We start from the raw sequence: 25,325 nt of genomic DNA, 5'->3' as shown, positions 1-25,325 counted from the left end.
CGAGGCCGGGAAGACGGATTTTGCTAGCCAGATGCACAGGCTTGTATTTCATTATTATCAGAGACATTCCAGTTTTAGGTCTGGTCAGGCATTTATCAGCTTTACCTGAAATCTGCTTTGAAATCTACTTTTGGTGCTAATTCAGGCAGCATATATGTTGGGACTGGCCCTGGGGAATTCCATGATGATGACCAGTGCTGACAGTGATCAGTCTGGTTGATCTGTGATACCTCCTTGGTAGAATCATTGAGTCTCTTACATTGTATAGGCATAGGGAAACGGGCTGTATGAAAGAGGACTTTGCACAGAGCCCCTTGGGAATCCACTGCTCGATGTGATAGTTCTCAAACACCTCAAGTTGTCCCGTTTCTGTGAGAGCCCACTGAAGAAGGGAGTCATAGGTTTGGAGCCTCTCAGTGCTATTACTGGTTCTCGCTGCCTGTTACTGTTCGCTGAGTCCGCATTTCTGTTAACTTTGACCTGGTCTCATCCCAGAGTTTAGGGAGATCACCTGTAGACATTCCATGATAGCACATGAACCATGGGCTATTGGTTGGGCACGCTCTCAGGGACTTCTTTCTTGCAGGAGATAGAGCACAGGAAACCATGTCTTTTATGGCATTCTCTTGTTTATTTAGCTCACGGTCAGTGCTGATGGCGAGTACTCTCGGCAAGATCCAGAATGAAAAGTCAGATCTTGCTAGTGGTGGAAGCACTATGCTTGACTTCAAGTTCATGCTCTAGGGGGAAGTTGCCCCATGATCTTGTTACTTTCACTTCTGTCTGAAGACCACAGCTGGCAGACATAGCAGAGCTCTTTCAGTTTCAGGGGTATACTCACATCTTTAGGATCCAGAGGCTTCGTCCCTGTCCCCATTAGGAAGCAGTTGACAGGTGCTACTCCTTGTTTTGATTAGAGGCAAAGGTGAGAAGCTCAATCCTCCAAGTAAAGGAAGATGGAGGTAGGACTGAGTGTTGTGCTTGCTTCATCATTCGACTGACACCCATACCTGGAGAGTCTACAGACCGGTTTCACGGTCCCCTGATATGAGGATACCTGGAATCCTATAAAGAATCATCTGAAAGTCCAACTCAGGTATTTTCTTTGCCAACGTGGACATCTGTCCTTTGAATGCCAAGAACTAGTATCAGACTATGGTAGACGATTTACATTGCAAGGTGAAGCCTATAGAGTTTGTGAGATCTCAAACATTCTGCACGTATGGTGGTCCACATTATTTTCAATATTCTTAAGCTTTGTTTAAGCTACTTTGAAAATTGAATTTGAAAACTGAAATTGAATTACTTTAATTTATGCCAAAGTTCAAAATGAGAAGTATGTGTTTTCTCTACCCACTGAGAAAATGAAAGAAGTAGTAGTCTTTAATTTATATATGAAATGCACAGAATATGTATAGAGTATCAAGTATAGAATATGTTTTAAGTCCTGAGAGATTTATTTTCTTATACCCAAATCCAGTAGAAAAAACTGGCCTTTCCTTCAGAACTAAACCAAGACTAATCTGCGTTGCATTTTTTAAGAAAAGATTTTATTTATTTATTGGAGCAAGAGAGAGAGCATGACCCAGGAGGAGGGTCAGAAGGAAAGGGACAAGCAGACTCTCCGTTGAGCAGGGAGCACTACTCGGAACTCAGTCCCAGGACCCTGAGGTCATGACCTGAGCTGAAGGTTGATGCTTAACCAACTTAGCCACCCAGGCGCCCCTATGTTGCATTTTTAAAAATAACACAATGCATGACAGTTTTAGGTATCTTTAAGCAGTATATATTCACAGGTCTACACTGACTTGCTCCCAAAGGCACTTCAAATGCACATTCATTCTTGTCATGGGTATTTGAAGGTCCTAATGATACCACAGGGCCACAGGTAGAACTTGTTACGTAATCACTGCACGTGTGCATTTCAGATCTAGAACTCATGCTCTCTGTTTCTGCCTCTGTATCTCTCCAGCATGGGCAGTAAGTGCTTCTCTCCAGACCTTTCCTGGACTTAATGTTTTATATATTTTGAGTTGCTGTTGGGTCTTAGATAGGTTGCCTCATTCTCTGTGTATCGCATGGTGAACATGGTGGTGACCTCAGCAAGTGAGCCTGTGTGATAGCTCGTTTGGCAGCCGGTTATGATAAGAGGAGATATAAATGAAGAGTCTAAATTTGGAAGGTCCCTGGGATGGGGGCAGCAGAGAGGATGACTGAGATTTGGGTTCTCAAAAGGCAATATCAGAGGAAAACAAAGACCCTTCTCGGTGGCACTCGGAATTCATACACTGAGAGCCAGGTCAGTATAGTAAAAAGTTTCTTAGGATGACAGATATTTGGACGAGGTGAAGGTAATGCATAAAATGGAAGAGCTCTTAAAAGTTTAGCCTGCAAATCCAGAAATAATGCCTTTTGTATGCTCCCATTTGGAGCCTCAGACCTCGTATTATGTGCCCTGTGTCCACTGTAACCTTCCATCTCCCCCTCCGTAATTCATGGAGGTGGGGTATATCCTCATCTTCCCAGGGAAGAGACTGGGCCTCCCGCAGTTAAAGTCATGGCTGCCACTGACTATTTTGGTAAGTCATTTTAGAGGTGGGACTTGAACCTGGGACTGTTGCTTCCAAAGCCACGCTACCCGTTTTGGATTTGCGTCTCTGTGAGATCACTGGCTCTTAACTTGGAAGTAGAACTTTTAGCAAGGAACTTCAAGCGGATTGCTAAAATTCCTCGGTTGTTCCTGATAATCCTGCCAACTCACTGCTAGGCTTTTGATCACTGCTGTTGAAACTAAACCCTGCCAGGTTATAAAACAGAGTATATTTCTTAACAATTTAAACTTTAAACCAGTTTTCATAAGGGTGAAATACTTGGAATTGGTTGAGTTCCCTGGTACATGGGACATTGTAGGTCTTCATCAAGACCAGGGGCTGGCAAGCTCTTTCTGAAAAGGGCCAGACAATATTTTAGGCCCTGTGAGCCACAGTCTCTGTCACAACTGCTCTGCTCTTACAGCGAGAAAGCCACCATAGACGATATGTAAATGATTAAGTGTGGCCATGTTCCATTAAAACTTTATTTACTAAAGCAGGTGGCAGGATTTGGCTCATGCGCCAAAGTTTGGCAACCCCCGGTCCACACCTTGAGGAAGAATTATGTTGAAGGGAACCAGAACACAACAAATGTTTTCTTTTTATTTATTAGTTGTTTATGCAGATTGCTGGTAAGAAAGATGTCTTCTCAGCATAATTTGAAACCCTTTTCATTGGCTTAGATTTTAAAGTTGGGTTTTTTTTTTTTAATCTCTTCTTTAAGCACATGTTAAATGTGTCCATGTTCTTTCCATTATATGTCTTGGTTGCCTTCCCAGACTTCAAATTGCAGTGAATTTATCCCCAAAGGATGTTTGGTATCAATTCTCTAGAAGCAATTTGAATGTAGTCTGTTTCTATAATGGAAAAAGGATTCCAAATCTTCATTATTTAAGTTCCACAGAAAATAATGAATCACTGAAACAGCTACTACTCAGCACTGCTCAGGTATCCTGCGTCCTTTGTTATCTTGTCTTACAGCTTCATATCAGTACAGAGAATAAAGGAGTATAAAGACTTAATTTTAGGGCTCCATATGAGGTATTAGATTATGATTTCTAGCCAAGTCATGCTGAACTCAGGTTATATGATAATGGAACTTTTTTTTTTCTTCACTGAGGATTTCCTAACAGGTTAAAACTATCAACCAACAAACGAAAAGCCAAAGAGAAGTTTGAGTCTCAGAATTATCGATGGCGGCAACTGTCGTAGTTTCCTTGTTGTTAGGCCACTTCTGTGTAATGACCCCCCTTTGATCAGTCATCCCATCGTGTGCCACGGTATTCTAGGGATTAGGGCCTCAGCTTCTCTTAAAGAGAAGGAGCGGTACTAGTGATAACAGTTGTCGTATTTAACTGTGCTCTAATTTTTCTCCTTAAAACTCACCGACCTCACCCGCGGGCAGCCATGTTGGAGAGGAGGAGTCGTGCCATCAGAATGGCACCCGTAACACGTCAGCTTTGTTTTCCATGTGCTCGATGGTGCGCCGGCTGACCCCTTGTCTTACTGTAAAGTAAGGTATACTTGTGTTCTCCGATCAGCACTCTCCATGTGAAATCTCGAGCTACCTTCCTTATGTCTCACCTCTGTGTTTTCTAGAGCAACGGCAAGGGCCGTGGGAAAAGTTGGACTCCTCTAGTCCAAAGCCCTGCTCTCTTCAGTGAGCCACCAAGCGTCTCTGACCTTTCGGTTTCCTCTTGCGTAAAATCAGAATGATACCAACCTTACATTAGAGAGTAATTGTAAAACTTAACGGCGATATATGTGTAAGTGCTTTGTAAATTATGTGGATCGCGTCTGAGTTATTTTTACTGTTTAACTAGCTATCTGGCCGTCATCAAAATCACCAAATCCATAGCCCTGTTCATTTCAGAGCATAACGCGTGGAGCTGCCCATGTGAGCGGCAGCTTAATTGCAAATCAGCTGGGGTTGCGAGATGACAGAATGCCAGTGGGCGCCGTTCCCATTGTGGTGAATAAATGTTACCCCTAGAAACACAATGTCAGGACTGAAATCAACGCGTTAGATTCCCAGCCCCAGCCTTTGCCACCTTTGATATGGGGCTCATATTTGAAGCTACTGTTTGTTTTCCCAGTTTACATTTTCGTACATAGGGCAGATCTTTCTCTGGCAGCACTCCTTCAAGATCTTTTGTTGATCTTGGTTTCCGTTGCTCTGGAGAACGGTCGCCTTCCAGAAGCTCCCTAAAGTAAATGTCGATATGCCGTAAGCCTGTATTTAGAATGGGTACGAGCCAAGAGTAGCCTCTAAGTTTGGTAACCGTCTTTGCTTGCTGATATTTACATGTGATGTGGTCACGAACAGAAAGAAGCTTAATTTTATGTATGCAGCTATGAGGGACAGGTGGGTATGGATGTAGGGCTCTGATACCTTCTACCCATGTCAAATGAGTGAAATCCTTCCCAAAAAGCCAGGCAGGAAAACATATGATACCATTTGCAATGGTAGAATGTTGCACGCTGTTCTTCTGTAATTATAATGGCCTGATCCGTGTGGGGTGGGGTGAGTCTGGCTTAGTAGTCATTAATCTACTGAATCTTAGTATCAGCAGTCCATCTTGAGCAGCAGTACTCGGCTGGATGAGTGGGGCTTTGATTTTATTGTAATAAGGATAGCTTTGTTAAAATTCTGCTGCTCCGTGGTGCCTGAGGATTCTGGGAAGAGAAGGTTTTTCTCCCCCACACCCTCCCCCCACTTTGTTTTTTCTTTTTTTGCGTGGTGGGGATGAATTGTTTCTCTCTCTTCCATCCCCTAGGTTGCTGTTTATGCTCTCCCTTGATCTTCTGCTTGTCCCTTTATTTCTCCACGTTGTGAAAGTTTCTTTCTGTGTGACCAGGAGTCTGTTTAGCAGACCATATTGTGAGTGAAGGGCCAGCGTTTGTTGCCTGATTTTGGCAATGCTGGGCGGTCAGCTGGGATGTAATTAAGACTCTGAGAACAGGCTGTCTTCTCCACGGGAAGGGCATGTTAGATGGTGCTGGGGTTTGGGGCTGTCAGTTTGGCCAAGGCTGGAGACAGAGAACTAGGGACAGAGATATTTCCTTTCATTTATAATCCCTTTATGTACAGTGTATGCACTTGGCGAAGTTTACATACAACCTAGTGGCTAGAGCTTACAAGCCAACGCAGTGAAATTAGCATATGTTACATGTATATTTTAGTGATATTTTAAAGCAAGCGCCTATTTCCAAAGTGAATTATGCATGGACGACAGCAATAGGGTTGTGTTGCGCTGGGTGTCAAATCCCACAACTTTTTGTCGAGACTGTGGATTTTACACTAAAAAGGCAGAAAGACTAAACGAAGTAAAACAGTTTTAATTTTTAACAGTTTGGTTTGGCCCAAGGAGCCAGGCTGTGACAGATATAACTGACATTTGAATAATTGGATTAATTTAGAGAAGGGCAAATCCAGTTTTGACGGTTGTGCTTGTGTGTGTACGACTTCTGTTTCTTCTTCGTCTTCTTTTTTTTAATTTTTTTTTTATTTGCAGGGATGGAGTTGTGTGGCTTAAATACACACTCTCCGTGATGCCTAACAAAGCTGGAGGGAACGCCACAAAATGTATAAAACGGTCCTCTGGTTGTTTTACAAGGCATGCTTGTGTATGTGTGTCCATTCACATGGTAGTAAGCATTCTTCTTGTTTTGTGCAAAAGAAACCCACAGCAGGTACTTTATTAGGTTGTGTTAGTGACCTGTATATCGCGTACCCCGGCACATTATATGTGCTCTTGGTGACTTAATGCCTACCGTTGCAGGAAAATGATCCCCACTTCATAGGCCATCTAGAAAACGCGCAGACAAGCGAACTCACTATGACACTGGCAAGCCCTTTCCATCCGCCTATCACTGTGTTACAAAACCTCACAGCGCACCAGTGGGAACTGCCTAATTTGGTATCTGGGGTATCAGTAGCCAAATTCCACATGGCTGAGTCCTCAGCCCTAAATTCCTCCAGGTTTATGTGGCTGTTTGAGCTTCTTGTGTGAAGATCATCTCTGCAATGTGAGATCGAGAAACCAAGTATGACACCGCGATACCCTCCTAACCCCCCCCACCCCCCCCACTCCCCCCACTTAGAAATTCTCTTAATTAAATAGGCTACTTAGAAGCAGCACACCAAGACTAGAACTTGAGGCAGGCAGTCTTGACTGGGGCTCTGCGTTGGCTCTAGGAGCCTTTTCCCCCAGCAGGACATTAATAGACATTAACACTCGGGCAAGAAGTGTTGATGTGTGGTTTATAATGTTAGCACCCAGTTAGGCTGGTATAACACATGCCGTAGGAATCTTGTACCAACACACGTGTGTGTTGCGTCAGATTAATGAGAACCATAAAAGGAGCGACATCCAGCTCAAGCTGGGGCCTGTGTCCCATCTTCCCAAGCAAACCTGGTGCCCAGCTGGGTGGAAATACCCTGGTTGGGCATTTTTTTCCGGTATTAGCATAAAGAGGATGTTTGAGAGTTTTGTTTTGCCCGTTGTTATGTGATTGAGGAGCCCCATGTGTTAGTCAAGACTTCACATTAAAACTCCTTTTCATCCAGTGCCATTTGGGCTGCGGGGAAAGGAAACTTCCGCGACGCAACGTGACCGCCAGGCACGCATTATGACTTCCCTCCCTCGGCTTCCCCCGGCTCTTCTTCAAGTGTTTCTCAATGGTTCGGAGACACTTTCTGGTTTACTTTGTAAATGGGGCAGCGAAGCATTCTTGTCTCTTGACGGGCTCTCCTTAGAGGATTCTCAAAGCCTTTTAAAATTGTGTGTTTTTCTGGGGCAGCCTTGAGAGTCCCAGGAGTGGAGTTGCCATCTGTCCTTTATATTAAAAGAATCTTCTGTATTGTATACCTGATGTGCTTGTCCCAGAGATAGATGTTGTTAATTAAAGGACAGCATTTGTCCTTTATGTGAAATAAATCTTCTCTCTCGCCTGAAGAACAGTTTTGCCGGCTTTCGGAAACAGTTAAGGACACTCAGCCTGGAGTTCTGGTGTTCGCTGAGGGTCTGCAGTCCAGTGTCATTCATTCACCCTTCACTAGAGATCAGACGAGTGGAGTAGGAAAGTGGTTCGGTGTTTTGCTGGCTTTCTAGTTCACCCATCTCCCAAGATCGTCGCCTTTTAGAGGTGTATGGGAGTGAACGGAACGTATGGTGTTGACAGCAACTTGTGACTTTTTGGTGCAGATTTACAGATAGCAAGTTCCCAGTCTCATCCACTGGGTCTTTCTGGGGCAGACACGATGGCCCTCCCGTCCTCCAGTGCCACCTCTCCACTTTGCAGCTACAGAGTCTCTCTTCCTGTGCCCTCGGCCCCAGGGAAAATAATAACGCAAACATCTGCCCACTGCAAACCGAGCCAGAGTTCTGTCAGATCAGAGAAGACATACAGGGGAGAGAAACCACTACCCTTAACCTCCTGGATCTCTGTCTCAAGAAGCCCAGAAAATGGCTTAGATGTGTGATATGGAAAAGCGGCCAGGGTAACGTGGCTCTGAATTAGGAGGGCGGCCAGGGCCTTGTCAGGACCTTGCTTCGAGGAAAGATGGCACCAGCAGAGACTGTTGACGGAGGGCCGCTTCCCGGGCAGAGGAGGCGAGGGGAACTGAACTGTCCTTTTGTTGGGGGAAAAGGCCCGGAACCAGCTGTGCCAGAGTGAGGAGAGTAGTGAATTGGCCCGTGATATGCTGATGATAGAAGAGTCCAGACCAAAGGTCAAGTTTAATATGCAGCGATTCACCTTTCAAAGAGGAATCACATTAGGTGTAACTCTCCATCATCCATTTTTACCCCCGTCGTAACCATGCAGACGAGGCCCCGAGCAGGCGGCAGGAGAGAGCAGAGTGGACTCGGGTGGAAAGCCTGCGGCCGTGGTGGCGGCTGCGACCCAGGCCAGCACCTCCAACTGTCTGCAAGGGACGTCGCTTTTCACCTGCAGCCAGTCACTGCTTTGCAGGGCTGGGAGAGGTCCTGGGATTCTCCGGTAGAAGCTGGGGATGTGAAACTTCTGGCATTTTCGGTGCTGGCAGGTACTTAGCTGTTTTCAAGCAGCACAGGCCAGGGAAAGCTCATCGCTAGTAAAGATGTGCTTTGTGGGCTGCTCGTTGGCACACATGAACACACACAGTACAGGGACAGTATCAAAGCGGGGGATATCCTGAATAATGAGCTGCCGATATGGAGATTTTTGTGAAAAAAGTAGAAGGAGACAGCCTCAAACAATGGTTAATATTTGGGGTACTTGTCTTTTGAGTCTTTGTCTACTGCATTTTATATGCGTGCTTTAAAAACAGTTGTAACCCTAGGAGCCTGTGTTTTTTACTTCCCATTGTAGGCAGTTTCCTTATAGAATTTATAATGGCCCCAACATAGTCCACCAAGGAAATATATCACAATTACGCAGAATCATTCCCCTAATTGTTGGACATTTAAGTGGCTTTTGACTTGACAACTTGGTAAGTAATTCACTCATGCCACTTTTTCCTTATTTTGGATTATTTCCTCGGAATCTGAAGGATGGCTAAGTCAGAAGCTAAGTGTGTTTTTATGGCTTTCAGTATATATTGCCAGATAGCTTTCCAAGAGTGTTGTACCAGTTTACGCTACAATCAGCAAAATATGAGTATACAAGCTTTCAGAATAACCTTGCCAGCATTATTGTCTCATGCAGAACCCCCTCCCCCCTGCCGCCAAATGGTGGGTGAAAATGGGACTTCAATCACCTTTTTTGAATTCACATATATTTGAGATTTTCCCATAAATCTGTTGACTAATTGTATGTATTCATAGAACATCTGTATTCACTGAGGCCAAATTTTGTCAAGGTTTTGTTTGCTTTTTAATGTGACTATTTTTTTTTTTTCAAGTTCCCTCTGTTAACAATTGATAAGTAATTCGGGAAGAGCCTCCTTGGCAAGGCCCTCCTCCAGGGGACCCCCTGTCTCAGCATTGCTGCAGCTGCTACTTTTAACTGTGCATTAACTTGGAGCCGGGCCAGGGCCACGCAGGATCCCCTTCCTGAAGAAGGGCTCTTGTGTGTCTGGTGAACCACAAGCTCAGGGCTGTATATGCCAATATGTTTTTGGCAGAGCCTGCTAATAAAACCCCATCCGCACTGTTCTGTGAAATGCAGTCACCAATTTGGATAGTGATTACCTGATGCCATTTCTTTATAACAGCTAATCTCCATGTCTTAGGTGGTTTTTGTCTGCTGCCTCCAGCCCCCCTTCCTTGCCCGGTGGCTCCTTCTTCTCTGCCTGGTGCATGTTCTCACCGCAGTGCAGATGATCTATAATCGGTGTTCCTTGAAGCATGGTCTAATGGAAAGGGCATGAGCCACTAATACAGACACAGGGGTTCTGTTACTGGCCCTGCCCTTTGTTGAATGATAATGCAACAAGAACTTAATGAGGGCTGGAACACTTCTTAGCGTTCTTGATACATTATTGAATCTTCGGAATGCTTTTCCCAGACAGACAGTGAAACCCAGAGTGCGGAGGAAGCCGCAACTCAAGTAAGACGCAGAATACTTTAGTCTTCTGAACTAAAGCGAGTTTTTCATTGCTCTCTGCCTCCGCAGTGGCAAAACAGAGCTTCTTCGCTTTTCTTCCAGGGGCTGGCACGGAACTAAAAACGGTGTCATAGGCACCTTGAGTTGCACTGAGTATCAGAATCCAGGACATGTCATAAATTGTAGTTATTAACGAGCGCTGGCCTGTCTGGCCCTCTGCTTCTCTGCTCATAAAAACGTAGGTGCTGCACTAGAGTATTTTCATTGGTTACTTCCAGCTCTCACATTTCCTCATGGGCCACAGACTCCGATCTTGGTGGGGAAAAAAAGCCCATGGTCCCTGGGTTGGGGCGGGGGGTGGGGCGGTGGTTGGAGTGTGCCTCCTGCTTGGGAAATCAGCTCTGCCTTCTGGGTGCCTCTGACCCTCTGAGCTGTACTGTTTTTTTGTTTTGTTTTGTTTTTTGTGGTGTTTTGTTTTGTTTTTGTTTTTCCCCTGGGAAGGAGGTGCAAACTCTCAGAAAGTAGGAGTTTTACTCCTTGGTGTGCACAGAACGTGCAGGGTGATTCCCGTCGCGGGGTAGCTGAGATACCAGTGTGCACCGGCCACTTTAAGGCCACAGGAACCTGCTTGCTTTGGCTCCGAGGATCTTGTGATCTCATAAATATAAATGCGGGAGTAGACCTTATTTCATTTTCTCCTCATACCTTACTGTTGGGTGGGAACTTAATTAACCAAGGTGGTTAATAGAAAAAGTAAGGCATGGAGGCAGTTCCACACAGAAATGCATTCCGGCTTAATTTCATACATATCTTTTTTTTTTCAAATAAGGATCCAGGATCCCATATGGCACTTAGCCTCCTTAACAAAGATCATCAGCCCTAGACGAGAAGCAGGTGGCCTGGCACAGAGAGCAGAGGTTATTTTTTGCCGCTGGGCTCCTGCCATTTCGGAGTTTAATAGTGGCAAGGCGGCGCAGCAGGAGGCTGACCCCAGATGCTCTCCCTCTGGTTGGGATGGAGCAGTCCCACCTCCACTGCGGGGAGTAAATTTGATCAAATCTAGGTCACAGTCACACTCCCAGCAAAGTCTCTGTCTAAACTTCTTCCAGTTTGCTACTCCATTGCTACTTCCAGATCTGATTCCCTTAGACGGAAAGAACAGACTTAACTGTTCACCCTTCCTGGTGTCTCTTGAATGCCTGTGATGATGAGGATGATGCCGTTCTGGCATTTTCTTTTAGGTTAGCCCTTGGGTAACAGGTCTGCAAAGACTCAGTTTTAAGGCGGGTCTTAGAGACCAGAAGTTTGGAACCCTTGCTTTATACTTCTGGCTCTGCCTCTCCCTAGGGTTCAGCTTCCCTGTCTATAATCTGAAGAGGCATTTCAAATTCAAAAGCAGGCCTCAAAGATGAGTAAGAAGGAAAGAGAAGGGAAGAGGGGTAGGAATTGGAAAGGAGCATGAGAGAACTTTGAGGACGGCGGTGGGGATGTGTCTCTAGATTGGGTGTAGGCATATATACGTTTTTCAGAATTCATTGAACTTACACTGAAGCTCTGTGAGTTTCACCGTATGCAAAACATGTGTATGAGGAGTAAAATGCACTGGGTAGTGAATGGGGGAGCACTTACTTTATTTAATTGATGAGTCTAGACAATTCTCAGCAGGATTTGGGCCCAGTGTGGTTACAGTTTCGAGAAAAGCCAGAAATTCGGAAATTTTTTTTTTTTGTAGAATTTCAAGATATGTAAATTTGTGGGCCCTCTTTGGTCAAACAGAACACCAGATTGTAATCTCTCTACTGGGGGCTTCTCAGTTCTCCCCTGAGGATCATTTCAGCGCCAGCATGAAACCATTCCGGCTTGCGATGAGGCCTTGAACGACAACAACAGGCCTTACCTCTCCCTTTTCTTCACCTATAAAAAGTCGATCGTTCATGACTAACCTTACAGGGATTTGGTGAAGCGCATGACGTACCATGTACAAAACCACTTGGAAATATAAAATATAAATAAATGGCATATAAACACACGTCCCTATTACCTTCATTATTATTATTTTACAGAACTATTTACATTTTTAGAATTACTAAGCTTTTCAAGGATGGCTGATAAAAACATCAACAATTCACCAGGAGTAAATCGCGGGCCTGAAAATGAACCTGCAGACTTGTCGTTATCCTCGGAGGGGGCTGTCTCTCCGTGGTGTGTGACAAAAAGAGAAGGCGGTTCATTTGTACAGCCGCTCATATAAATTGCAAAAAACTCCGGGAGCCGAAGTCCAAGGTATGGCAGTAGCATATAAGGAAATGAAGCTGATGCTATATTAAAGATTCCTTGTCACACGCACTCACTGCCTGGGGATGGAATGCTCCAGCCTTGTCACTGACATTTTGTGAACAAGCAGCCTGTATTGGGTGGTGATAAATGGATTATCTTAAATGTCATTCTGCACTGTTTTAGAGTTGCAAAGGAGAGTTTTGATATTGAGTTGTTGGTTAGTATATTCTGTACCAATCCTTTATGATGAAATAATCTCCTCATGTTACATCCAGAAATGTCAGAGTCGTTTATTTTCTTCAATCACCCGTAGCAGTCTCTATTACAAAATATGCAGAGAAGATGGTGTAATAATGTCAGACTATTTATAGCTCCGTTGCCTAGGAATCCCGACGCTCCTGGAGTTGTTTGTGTCTTTAATACTAGAGGTTTGTTTTTGTATTTGTACAAATTTGTCTGTTTCTAAATCCACTTCAGCTGAAGATGTTTCCCTCCTTTTTTTTTTTTTTTTTTAATAGAAAGGACCTTTAAAGATGGATATTAGCATTCAAAAACTAAAACTAAGGCCAGTCTAACCCTTTTTAAATACAGAGATGTGCTTCATTTGGTTTTAAATATTGTAACTGTGTGTGTGTGGAGGTGGGTGCGTGTGTTACACCTGTGCCCTAAACATTATATGGGTGTTAGTAATTGTAACACATTTAAAACATGCTGTTGATTTAGGGTAAAGCAGTAGGTAATACTTTGGCAAAAGAAGTTTTATTGATTATTTCATGCTAAAGTATATGTTACTGCGTGTTTAGTATTTCTTAGAAATTCCAGGTTTAATAACATTATTACTGTTACACAGAATATAGTCATTTGTATAAAGCTTTGGTCCAGTGGGTTCATATGGAAATATGCACAAAATAGATATTGAAAGCATGTCTCAAGTTTTACTTGGCAACGTTATTCTAAATACTGGGCTTTCCTTGCAAAAGATAAGCTCTTTCTGGATGCAGATACTGAGATTATTTAATATCTCTGTACACAGTGACTGCTTTCAGCCCCTCTCTACTAATCTTACCCCCACCGTTTCTTCCCCACAGTCCTTAAAAAAAAAAAAAAGGCATGTAATGTATATTTTAAAAAATCGAAACAGTATATATAACATCAAGTTAAGCCATATGAAATGACTATTTTTGGAGATCAGAACAGTCACCTATCAGCAAGTTTGTACGGCTCTTCCTAACAGCAAATACTTCTGTTGTGCTGTAGTTTACTGTAAGCCAGACATGGGCTTGATGGATATTAATTTATTCATGGATAACAGGAATCCTATGAATAGGCACTATTATTACCCCACCTCACAGATGAAAAAACTGAGGCGCAGATTGATTTAAATAACAGTTAGAACCAGCAGCCTCCGTCCAGCGTCTGCACGTAACCATTACTGCATATTGCCTTTCCAGAAAAGCAGACCTCCTTCGAGTGTCCCAACAAATGCGTGGCTCTGCTTGCGAAAAAATATCGTCAGCAGCTTGGCGTGTATCCTGCTAGATCTGTCTCTTACGCATTTCCACACATTTATCTATTACCCATAAAAATATATGGTATTATTTTGCTCTTTTCTTTCTCTTTTTCTTTCTTATGCAGTGTCTTATTTTCCTTTCCTGCCTTTCTCATCCATGACTTCTTTCCCTCTTTCTCTTTTCGTTTTTTATAAAATGGTCTGATCCCTCCAGTTCAGCTCGTGTTTATTTACCATAAACTGACGTAGAAAGCTACTCATGTTTGTACGTAGGAATCTGATTAATTCCTTCTGACTGTCCTACAGTGTTTCATAATGCAAATGTCATATTCTCCCACTTTATTTAAGTACCTACCTCTTGATGAGGTGGTTGGTTGTTTTTTGTTTTGTTTTGTTTTGGCTATCCCAAACCGTATTGTAGTGAATGTCCTTTTTCATGCCTCTTGGTGTACGTACAGACTATTTCCTTAGCCTAGATCCCCAGAAATGGTATGAATAGGTTAAATGTGGGCACATTTAGGATTTTAGTGACTGTAAGTAGCTCTCCAGAAGAGCTACGCCAATTTACAGTCCCATCGACTGTGTATGAAGAATTGATATCAATTTATCACTCTTGATTATTTTATTTTTGCCACTATGAAAGAAAAAAATTTGTCTCATGGTTCTAATTTATATTGTCCTGATTACTGGTGAGCATCTTTTCACATTATTATTGAACATTTTACTTTTTCTTCTCGTATTGTCTGTTCACAGCCTTTGTACCTTTTACTGTTGTTTATCTTTCTCTTTTTGATTTGTAGGTCTTTATATGTTCTGTATACGAATTCTGCTCTTTGATTTATGTTTTCACTAATTAGCAAAATTTTATATTTTGAAATATAGGGCTTGCTCTCCTTCGTTCTTTTTCTATAATTTTGTTGCTGTTCTCATGCCTTTTTCTTCCAAATGAATTTTAGAATCAGGTGGTCAGATACCATTTAAGAAATCCTGTTGGCATGTTTATGATAAGTGAATTAAATTTATAGATTTTTATGTTAGAGAACTTTAAGAAACTTGTTTTCTCATCCATTGAAGTGATGTATCTCTTTATTTGCTTATGTCATCTTTTGTGTCTTTAGGCAGAGTTTTAAAAAATCTTCTTCACATCCTTTTACATTTATTTCTAGGGATTTTAGAGGGTTTGTTGATATTGTAATGGAATTATATATATGTAGGAAAGCTGCTGAGGTTTTTTTGTTTTTGTTTTTGTTTTTGTTTTTTTTAAGATTAGAGAGGGAACACAAGCAGGAGGAGTGTTAGAGGGAGACGCACAGCTTCCTGAGATGTGGGGCTTGATCCCAGGACCCTGGGATCATGATCTGAGCCAAAGGCAGGAGCTTAACGACTGAGCCACACAGGCGCCCCAAGCGGCTGAGTTTTTATATTTATTTCACTACCTTATTAAACTCTTTTCATAGTTCTAGTAGTTTTTCAGTTGATTTCCTTGGAATTTCTAGGGAAGGAATGATAGAACATAAAACAATGACAATGTTGCCCTTTTCATTCCAATACAGACAGTTTTGTATTTATCTTCCTTTTTTTTAAATCTTCCTTCTGGTCTTAACTGAGATTTTCAACACAGCGTTGAATAGTAGTAGGGTTAGTAGGCATCTTCACATTTTTTCAGTTGTTACTGAAGACAGTTCTGATGTTTCACAAGTCAGTTTGAGATTTGCTGAGATTTTGGTAAATACTTTTCATCTAGGGAAGAAATTTTTATTCTCATTAATGTGTATTGCATTCCATCAGATCCTCATTTTTAAACGGGGAGGTTGCCTACTAAGGGGACAGCTTGGCTCCTTTCCCCTCTAACTTGTCAATGTGGTATATTGTATAATAAGATTCCATTCTGTTGAACCATCCTTACAGTTCTGGAGCAACCCTTACTTGACTGTGATGTAATACGCAGACAGACTTGATCCACTGGTATTTTATTTGCTGCTTTTACATCTGTTGTCACAGGTGAGAGTTCCTGACAGAGGTCTCTTCCCTATAGAGACCACGGTTAGCAGGTCTCAGGAGATTTCGTCCCATGCTTCCCTTTTCTGTGAAGTTGACCCTTTTGAAGTTTCTCCAAGGCTTGATTGGCTTTTGGCTATTTCAGCATCAAGACTTGTATGTGGTGTCCCTCACAGCACTGAACTTTATTTCTGTTTCGGTCTTTCCAGAGAAAAGGCAATGAGTTTGCTCTTTCAACTTTTGTGCTCTTGCTCCCAAGCTTCTTCGTGGGGAGACAGTTTGACTATTTCAGTGAAGCATGATGCCGTACCTTTCTGAAATCTGTAATTGCCCCCTTTTCATTTGACAAGTATAAATTCCCCACTTCATTTTTTGCCCATTGAAGCTGTAGGTTTCTTTAGTCCTAATTTATGCCAAATGTTGCCCTAGAAATAGACACTCAGTATTTTATAGTGACAAACACCTGGCCTGGAGAAAACAATATTATGTCTTTTTTTTTTTTTTTTAAGAATGTAAAGTGCATGGCACGCCTGCCAGTACTCCCCCTTCTCCTGCTTCTGGCAGATGTCACTAATCTTAATGCATCTTTTTTCCTCCTCAACTCCCGTAGAGTCTTTTTAGCCCAGCCTGTTGAACACCTACCACCAGTCGATGGATGCTTGGAATGTAGATGAAACCCCTTGCTGTCCCTGGTGTCACGGGAAAGGCATAGCGCCAAAGCCAGGAGGAGTCCTGGGTCATTGCAATACTTCATCCTCATTTCCAGAACTATCCAGTAAAACGACTAAGCTGGGTGATCTCTGTGGATCTTCCGCTTTGAACCTTTTCTGATTCATTTTACACACGCTCCTTCCACACTGTTTCAGGACTCCAAATTTATATATTTTCAGGATTTGTAAATCTCTGCCGAAAGGCACTTTTGGAATTGTGATGCCACCATTTTTCTGTTTCCTTGTTCAGTTATGCGCTTTTGAGATTCTAAACCCATCTGCTCTTCAGCTAATTCTGTTTTTGTTGTTTAATACTTACTCCTGGTTTTAAAATTAATAAATGCTCATGGTAGAAAATTAAAAAATGATATAATTGTACAAGAAAAAGATAAAAATTACCTGCAACCCCACCACCCCGAGTTGTTAACATCTGGTGCATGATTACAAAGATTTCAGGTTTAAAGGTTTTTGTACTCTATTTTTTTCACAGATTATTATTTTGTGATCATTTTCTCATTAATTGCATTTCATTCAAGAATAATTTACCTCGGGGCGTCTGGGTGGCTCAGTGGGTTAAGCCTCTGCCTTTGGCTCGGGTTGTGATCCCAGGGTCCTGCTCTCTCTCTGCCTGCTGTGATCTTTCTCTGTCAAATAAATAAATAAAACCTTTAAAAAAAAATTACCTCAAAATATACAATAATATATTTAACCAGATCTCTTTTTTCACTTTTTTTTATAGTAAGGAAGGGGCAGCAGGCGAGGGAGACTCTTAAGTGGGCTCCAGGCCCGGCATGGAGCCCCACTTGGGACTTGATCTCACGACCCCGAGATCATGATCTGAGCTGGAATCAAGGGTCAGATGCTTAACTGACTGATATCAGGCACCCCTCTTTTTTCACTTTTATATGTTATAATAGATACCTAATCTTTGAGCCTTTATTGAATACATTTCTATGGAATTACGAGGTGAAAGAAAGCATACATTTTAAAATTTGTAACAAATCATAGTACTCAATAAATGTGTGTGCAGTGAATATTTGTATAAAACATTACTAATCTGATTTTCAGAAAGATGTTCCAATTTACATTTTCATCAACAGCTTTTGAGAATGTCTCTCCCTTCTCATGTTTGGGAGTGTGGAATATTACCATCAGAAAAAAACTCTTGGGGTGCCTGGGTGGCTCATTCAGTTAAGCATCTGCCTTCAGCTTGTGTCATGGTTCCAGGATCCTGGGATTGAGCCCCACATTGGGCTTCCAGCTCCCCAGCGGGGAGCCTGCTTCTTCCTCTCCCTCTGCTTGCTGCTCCCCCTGCTTGTACTCGGTCTTTCAAATTAAAAAAAAATGGAATGAATCTTTGTCAAATTAGGGGTTAAAAATTTACATCTCATTTCTTTGTCACTACTATGGCTGGACATTTTTCATCTTTCCTGGCTGTGTGTACATGTGTGAATTTCCTGTGTCTTCTGCCTATTTCCCTGCCTTCTTTGGAGGCATCCATGTTGTTAATAGATATAAAGCTCTTAACCCATCCTCAAGGTGTTGGTGCCTAATTTACAATTATAACTAATGTTGGGGACAAAAATCCCAATATGGAGGTTAAGAAGTCTGTTAGTGACTTTGCCGTCACTAACTCTGCTTTCCTAGGTTCCATCGTAAGTTGAGAAGTACTAGCCTCCTAGCCAGCTCTTTTGGTAATTTCTGGAGCATTTTTTGGTGCTTGCCTCCTTCCCATTGACCTTCAGTTTGGACTCTCCTTGGAGCCATTTGTTCCCACAGCGAACCTGATAAGAAAGTGTGCTGGCTCAGGACGTGTCTCCATACTTGAAAACCTGGCTTCCAGGCTTCTGACGCTCACTAACAGAAGGCCACTCATGGTTCTTCCTGCCTGTGAAAGAACCAGACCTGCTGTCCTCAGCTCTGTGCGCGCCCTTCTCGGGTCAGAATATGAAGACAATGAACCAGGCCCACCCTTACGTCTAGAAGAACTGGTTAATCATGAAGTGAAACCCCACGACTTTGCCCTTTTCTGTTGTGATTCCTAATTATTTCTGACTAGAATCCCTTGATTTATTTCTCATCCTTCTAACCTGTTGTTATCGAGGTCATTTTATCAAAAAGTTGTGAAATTAGTCCCTGACCTCTGTGTGCTGGTGAGGTTACTTAACAAGACTTCTGCTACCTGGAAACCAGAGTGGCTGAACAGAGAGGTCTGCTTATGTATTGGTCACATTCTGTACTCCTCACACGGGTTACGCCCTGCATCCGGGCTCCTGCCTGAGGGGGCTGGCATGAAGGAGAGGGGCTGAAGCCCAGCCCACACTCCCTTCTCCAAGCTGGGAGACTTTGCTTGCCTACAGGGGGCGCCTTTTTCCCATTTGCCCAAAGATGCTGGAAAGGCTTGCGGAGGCCCTGATCAGCAACTTGCTGACCTAAAAAGCGCCTCTCCTTCCAAGCAGGTTAGGAACCTCAAAGCTGCGTGTTAAATCTCTTGTTGGCAAACCCAAAGTTGCACTGAGCACCTACCAACAGCGTAGTCTGTTGAGGGGGGACGCACTTTTGCTCTTGTACTCTGTTTTTATCAGAAGTTTAAATGGAAAGTTCTTCAGTAGAGAAATGACTATACTTAAATATCTCAGTATACAACCATTTTCTTTCTTGTTGCAACACAGTTGGGGTTTTTGCCCCCCTAAAGTAACCATAACTGGCCCAGGATTAGATGCAGAAACCACTTTCTGATACGCTGCAGAATTACAGAATTCTAAATTCCCACAGATTGGCGTTGGACACAAGTCTAAACAGAGTGTGGCCAGTTTTCCTCACAGATAACATGGGTTCTAAACAGCATTTCAGGCCTCACAAGCTGTTACTAAATTTGGAGGTAGAGTTGTGTCCGCTGTACTTCAATTAAAAAAAAAAAAAAAAAAAAAAAAAAACACTTATTTTTTTTTTTTTTATTTGGAGGTAAAGTTCTAGTGGTATCTGGAAGTAAAGGCCCATACTCCTTTGTGTTCCCCAAATCATTGCACCAGAAAAGCCCAGCTGTGTCCCTGCTAAGTAATGTAGGTAGACACGACGGAAAACCCCAAGGCCTTCTGCTTTTAAGAGCCGTCCTGAGTTTAATTTTAGTGTCTTGATCCTGGGCTTCAGAGAAGAAATAACCAAAGGCTCAGCCCAGCACCCTGTCTCATGAGAAAGCATCATGGAGGAGGAACGAGGGTTCCTCTCACTCTTGCTGTTGGTGAAGGTTGAGGGGTGCGCCCGGGGTGGAGGGGCACGGACAACGCACCTGTACCTCTTTCCTCTCATCTGCCCAAACTTGCAAATATGACACAGTCAAGCATCTTAGGTGAGATTTAGAGTGTCCTTTTCATGGCAGAAATTAACGTCTAAGTGACTTTCATTAGGCCTTTTATTTAAATACCATAATCAGTGAGCAGATGAAGGAAAACTTCTCGGGGTGATATCCTTGTGCTGTAATGCCACAGTCAGAGGTGTTTCGATGAAATAGCTTGCCTGAGCAACTTCAGTCTCTCCTACACCGCATCCAGAAAGTTACCATTACGATAGCTGCCTGTTTGAACTTGTCCCTCCCCACCGGCACAAACCCTGTCTTCAAGTGACAGAATGCCCAGAAATACAGCCCTGTTGGAAGCTATGCCCAAGAAACATAGAGTTTTCTAACTGGGCTTTCCAGCTCTGGAAACTTTGTCACCTTTCACCTGAATCTCTAATATGTTTTGCAAATGAGGAGCTGGTGAGAAAAATATGCATCTTGAAGCCAGCAAAGTTTTAAGTGGGTAAAGCTTGTAGTGTTCAGATCATAGCCCCAAATTACTTAAGGGCTTCTGCTAACATGGAAATAAGACTCTTTTCTGGCGAGAGATTGGATATTCAGATAGATTTTTTTATGAAGGAAATAAATATTTCAGCATGCAAACACTACCCGAGCGGGTGGTGATGCTTCAAAACAGGGTCAGAGGTCAGGTTTTTTGCTGTTTGTTTTTTGGGATGGCTCCAAGTTTAAAGGTATTGCACATTACTACCTACCCTGAGCCTCACATGGTAAAGTAATTACTGCTAGCTAGCGCAAAATATGTACATTCATTTCTATTTCCAAAGATCCACAGATTGCTCTCTGCATTTTTTTTTTTTTTTGGTGTGGTCCTCATTATAACAAAATATATCATGAAGAAGGATGGTTTTTCTGTATCGTAACTGTAAAAAAGTCAGGCTGAAAATGTGTGTCTGATAGGTCAACTTTGAACAGACTTAATTTGGGAGTAATAAGAAGAGTAAATAAAAATAGAATATATATATATTTTTTTCCTTTCGAGGACAACAGTGTGGTTCATTTTCCTGGGTTGACCACAGAACATGTGACAGACCCCCTAGGGATTCAGGTACCTGGAGGAGCGGCTGACCTCATGGCCAGCCAGTCTGAGTGGACTGGGACCAGGATGACTTTGGGCAAGCCCAAGGATGTGTGGCATACATCATTCTGAAATTCCAACACCAACTCAGTGCAGCGAAATTTTGGTCACCGTTGGAATTGTTCAGCAGGACTGGGGGGCTTCTGAGATCCTTTTTTCTCTGCCTTCAAATAGGGAAAAGGATTATTTGCTGGGCATTTAATTAGTAGTTACACCAAACACCAGAAATGATCAGCTCAAATCCATATAGGGGCCCTCAGGTAATGTCAGTGAGTGACGCGGACTAGGTATGACGTGACGGGGACTTGAGGGGACAATGTAGAACCAGAAAGCACCCCTTAGCCTAAAGATGACACAGCCAGTCCTCCATTCTAGCCAGTAGAACCATTGTGGTGGACTCACCAGATGTCTTTTTTCCTCCAAAAGAAGCCAGGAGTCCTGTTTTGTTTTTGTTTTTTGTTTTTGCTGCTTGTTTATTTGCTATTTTTTTTTAAAAGAAACATACTTACATAAAAACTTGGACAACTAATATTCCTAAAGTTGAAAAATATAGGTGAGCACTGCATTTGGCCTACAAGCCATGTATGTGATTTCATTTTCCACAGATTGAAGAAAGGAGGATCTAGGTGGTTTGGGGTAGCCCCTTCTCTTTCTCCAGGGGAGGTGTTTATAGCTGGGTAGTTACTGTTTTGCGGCTTCAAACACCATTGTGAAGAAGGCACTTACTCTGAAAATGAGTGCAGCTTGTCACATTTACCTCTTTTTCTGTTTTTTTTTTTTTCTTTTTTTCTTCTTAGTGACATAAATCCTTTGTCAAGGCTGACTTAAGGGAGTAGAGTTCCAGAAAAGTTTATAGGACAGAGCCACCCTTAGCTTTCCTTTCTGGCTGACTTTTAACCCATTCTCAAAGTAATTACTTCTCTCCTCCTCCCCTGCCTCTGGCCTCAGCCTTTGGAATGCGGTTATTTTTTAAAGTTCATTCCGAGTTAGAGCTTTATTCACATTTCCTTTCCCAGAGCTACTAAGCATCAGCAGAAGACAATGTTTGTACCACAGTCAAACAGATAAATCATCACTTAATGTGTGCTTTTGAGTAACTACTGGTTTAGCAATGATCAGATAAGAAAAGACCGTGAATAAGTCAGTGATACTGTCATATGATTATTTTAATTTTGTTTCTTTTGGGCCATCTGTTACCTTTTCTCCTGGCATCTGACTTTCTTGGGTGGAGAGTGGGATGATGGAAATCTGTTTGTTTTGGGGGCAGAGAGGTGTGGTGTTGAGTAGAGAAATCACAGTGTGTCCTCAGCTGCCATTGGTGTCCTTCCAAATAGGTGAAGTTTAGAGTAAGACCTGCCATTAATTCTTGGCCCCTGGCAAGAGAGGTACAGGGTTGCCTCTTTGTTTCAGGGGGTGTATGGGGTGGGAGGAGAAAGGGCAGCCATTAGTCTATGACATTTATGACCGATTTATTAAACACAAATGAAATAATTGCTTACAAAATCACGACAAGCCTTCACTTGTCTTTCGCAAACTTGTTCTCAACACATTGTGAAACTTTACAAACACCCTTTACAGAAAGCAGACAGCAAACCTTCTGAAGAGAGGAAGCCAAAGTGTCCGGCTTGGGGAACAGCTATGGGATGAAAAGATTCTCCAAGTTAGGCTTCCCGTTCTCTTCCCAAAACCTCCTTGTTACCAGATCCGGGCAGGGAATCACCAGAGTTTTGGTGTAGGATGCCTAGATACAAAAAAGCAAGTTTTTCCCACCCTATGCGTCGGAGCCCTTTTTGGTCTTTGTTTGAGTTTCAAGTATAGGCTGTTTATAGGGTAGTAAGTGAGAGGCAGGGGGTGCCCATTAAAATACTATTAAGACACGTGTTGAGACAGCATTGAGGAGGAAGTGCCAACTTTGACACCTTGTGCTGGCCCCTGGGTGATTTTTCTGTTTTCACATCTTTTAGTGCCTCACCTCCAATCCTTTGTCTTTCCATTCTTTCTGACCTCTAGAGAGAGGACATTTGCTCAGTTGAATGAAAAGGGGAGCCCAAAGCTAACTCTCAGAGTAGGTGTGTTGGGGTATCATTTAAAGCTCATTTTTCGAGTTTGTCCATGTCTCTGATAAGGATGTTCTTGGCTTGAAACTCTTAGTTTTAGGAGAGATGTTCCATTTCATTTTGTTGTTGTTTAATTCCTCTGAAACATTTCAGACCTGTGATCAAAGAGGGCTGGCTGGATCCAAGTTTTTATTCTTTATTTTTTTGAATAATTAACATTTTTTAAAATTATTAGAGAGAGAGAGACCACAAGTAAGTAGAGAGGTAGGGAGAGGGAGAGGCAGACTCCCCACTTAACAGAGAGCCCGATGCGGGGCTTGATCCTAGGACCCTGAGATCATAACCTGAGCCGAAGGCAGAGGCTCAACCCACTGAGCCACCCAGGTGCCCTGGATCCAAGGCTTTTATTTTTCTGCACTCCTTTGCAAAATGCAGAAAAACTGGCCAGTCTAGTTTAGAAAAGAAAGCGAATGGGAGAGGATTTTCAGCAGGCATTCCAAGGCTAGATCCTTTGCTTTTAGCGATGGACTGTTCTAATTTTGAAATAATTTTACACTGCTCGAACACTCTAAACGTATAGTTTGCTTCTCAGCCTACTCAAGATAGCAATCACTGTCACTTACCACCTGGTGTGGTGTTGCCTCTGCTCCTTTGTGAAGACCAACCAGTGTTCCCTTCTGCAAAGTTCCCCATCATCCCAGATGCTCTGGATCCTTCCAACGAGCCTTCTCCTGGCAGGAAGGGGCGGGTCACGAGTATGCCATGACTGACGTGCGATGTTGTCTTCTGCGACAATCCCAAAAAAGGGTGCTCTGATCTCAGGGTTGGGGGCTGATTCCTGATTTTAGCCGAGACAGGTCTGCTTAAAACTGTAATCAAGCTGATTGTATTGCCCCAGAATTCTCATTTCCAATTTAGGGTTTTGCTATATAATCTCTAGTAGAGTGTGTCTAATCTTCACGAAACCCAAAGTCTTTATGTAAACGCTATGGATTTCCTTCCATGTGTCTAGACTGAGCCGAGCCGCATCTCTAGGCCGCGTGGGAGAGACTTCTGAATGACTGGGGCATGGCCGGGGTTGGGGGGGTGGGGGGAAGCGTTGTGACGTCGCTCTCTTTTCGAAAGACCAACTCAAATTCTATATGCTGCAGCTTTGATCCTTTTCATTCAATTCTAAGTACACTTGTTATTACAGTAACTGTTGTTTGTATGTTATTTTAGCTTTTTACTTAGGTAGCTATTTAGCAATTTAAATGAAAATGTAATTAGGTTACATCTGTTTTACATGCATGTAATGCCACGCAGATGTAAACTTCTATTAAAGCCATATTTTCTTTTTGGCAAGAAAAGGCAAAAACAAGATTGTACCAATCACTGGAGGACGTCCTACTCTTTAAAAAAAAAAAAAAAAAAAAAAAAAAAAAAAAAAGACTAGTATATACAAAGCGCTGTGCTATTATTTTTGCGGTGGTGAAAGTATATCACTTCTGTTTTTCGAAAAGCAGAACAACAAACAAGTGCCTTATCATGTGTCTGGATACAGAGTTTAACAGAACAGTACTCTGTGGGTGTGCGCAGACATATCCATCTCTACGCCACGCACACCGGCTCTTTCACGCGCCATGGAAGAGGCCATGGAGCCAACGGGAGCCTGACTTAGCCCTGCTTTAAACTGACTCCGATGAAACCGATTTACATTTCTTGGTACTATTAAAAACCCCCAGGGGTGTTCATATTTGCCCAGCCTGCCTCTCGGGCTTGTCGCGAGGAGCAGAAAAGAGAATGAGGTACAGGTATTTTGAAAAGTATAAAACGGAATTGTTAGAGACTTTTAGCAGTCCGTGGGTCTAAAAACAGCTCCTTCCCTCCGTTCCCCCTGCATTTTTGTGTGTACGATGGGGATTGAACTCAAAAATGAGTTCTCCTGTTTGGGGAACCGCTGCCTCCCTTACAGCCCATTAATCGGATTTATAAAACATCATTTCAGACAAAGTCACTTATCTTATTTGCTAACGAGACACAAAATTTGGACTGTCTGGAACCAGGTAGTATTTTAAGAGTTGGCCATTTGTTCCATACACGTTCAGCGTTTCAGTGCAGTCATTTTTAATGGTGGTTTTTATGGTATCAATAAAAATATTTTCATATAATTCTTCCTTGTAAATACGGTTCAACTTTTAGCTTTCTGCTACTTGGTGACCTGTTAAATAACTTAATGT

At 42.6% G+C, this 25,325-nt stretch overlaps 1 protein-coding gene across 4 annotated transcripts in view; it reads left to right on the top strand.

The window, feature by feature from the left end:
• Positions 1–25,325, top strand: part of FTO (FTO alpha-ketoglutarate dependent dioxygenase) — a 373,670-nt gene that overhangs the window by 241,515 nt on the left and 106,830 nt on the right. For 2 of the 4 annotated variants that reach the window (XM_059152154.1, XM_059152157.1), the window contains one exon: positions 6,107–6,654. The exons of 1 other annotated variant lie outside the window; for it this stretch is intronic. In XM_059152154.1, coding sequence (XP_059008137.1) covers positions 6,107–6,296 — 190 coding nt within the window. In that variant the 3' untranslated portion in view covers positions 6,297–6,654. Of the gene's footprint in view, positions 1–6,106; positions 6,656–25,325 lie in introns of those variants that run through there. One more of the 4 variants, XM_059152156.1, reaches the window with a different exon arrangement.

This window comes from Mustela lutreola, chromosome 16 (genome assembly GCF_030435805.1).
Source record: "Mustela lutreola isolate mMusLut2 chromosome 16, mMusLut2.pri, whole genome shotgun sequence".
Lineage (NCBI taxonomy): Eukaryota > Metazoa > Chordata > Mammalia > Carnivora > Mustelidae > Mustela > Mustela lutreola.
This window is presented reverse-complemented; position numbering and strand designations above follow the sequence as displayed.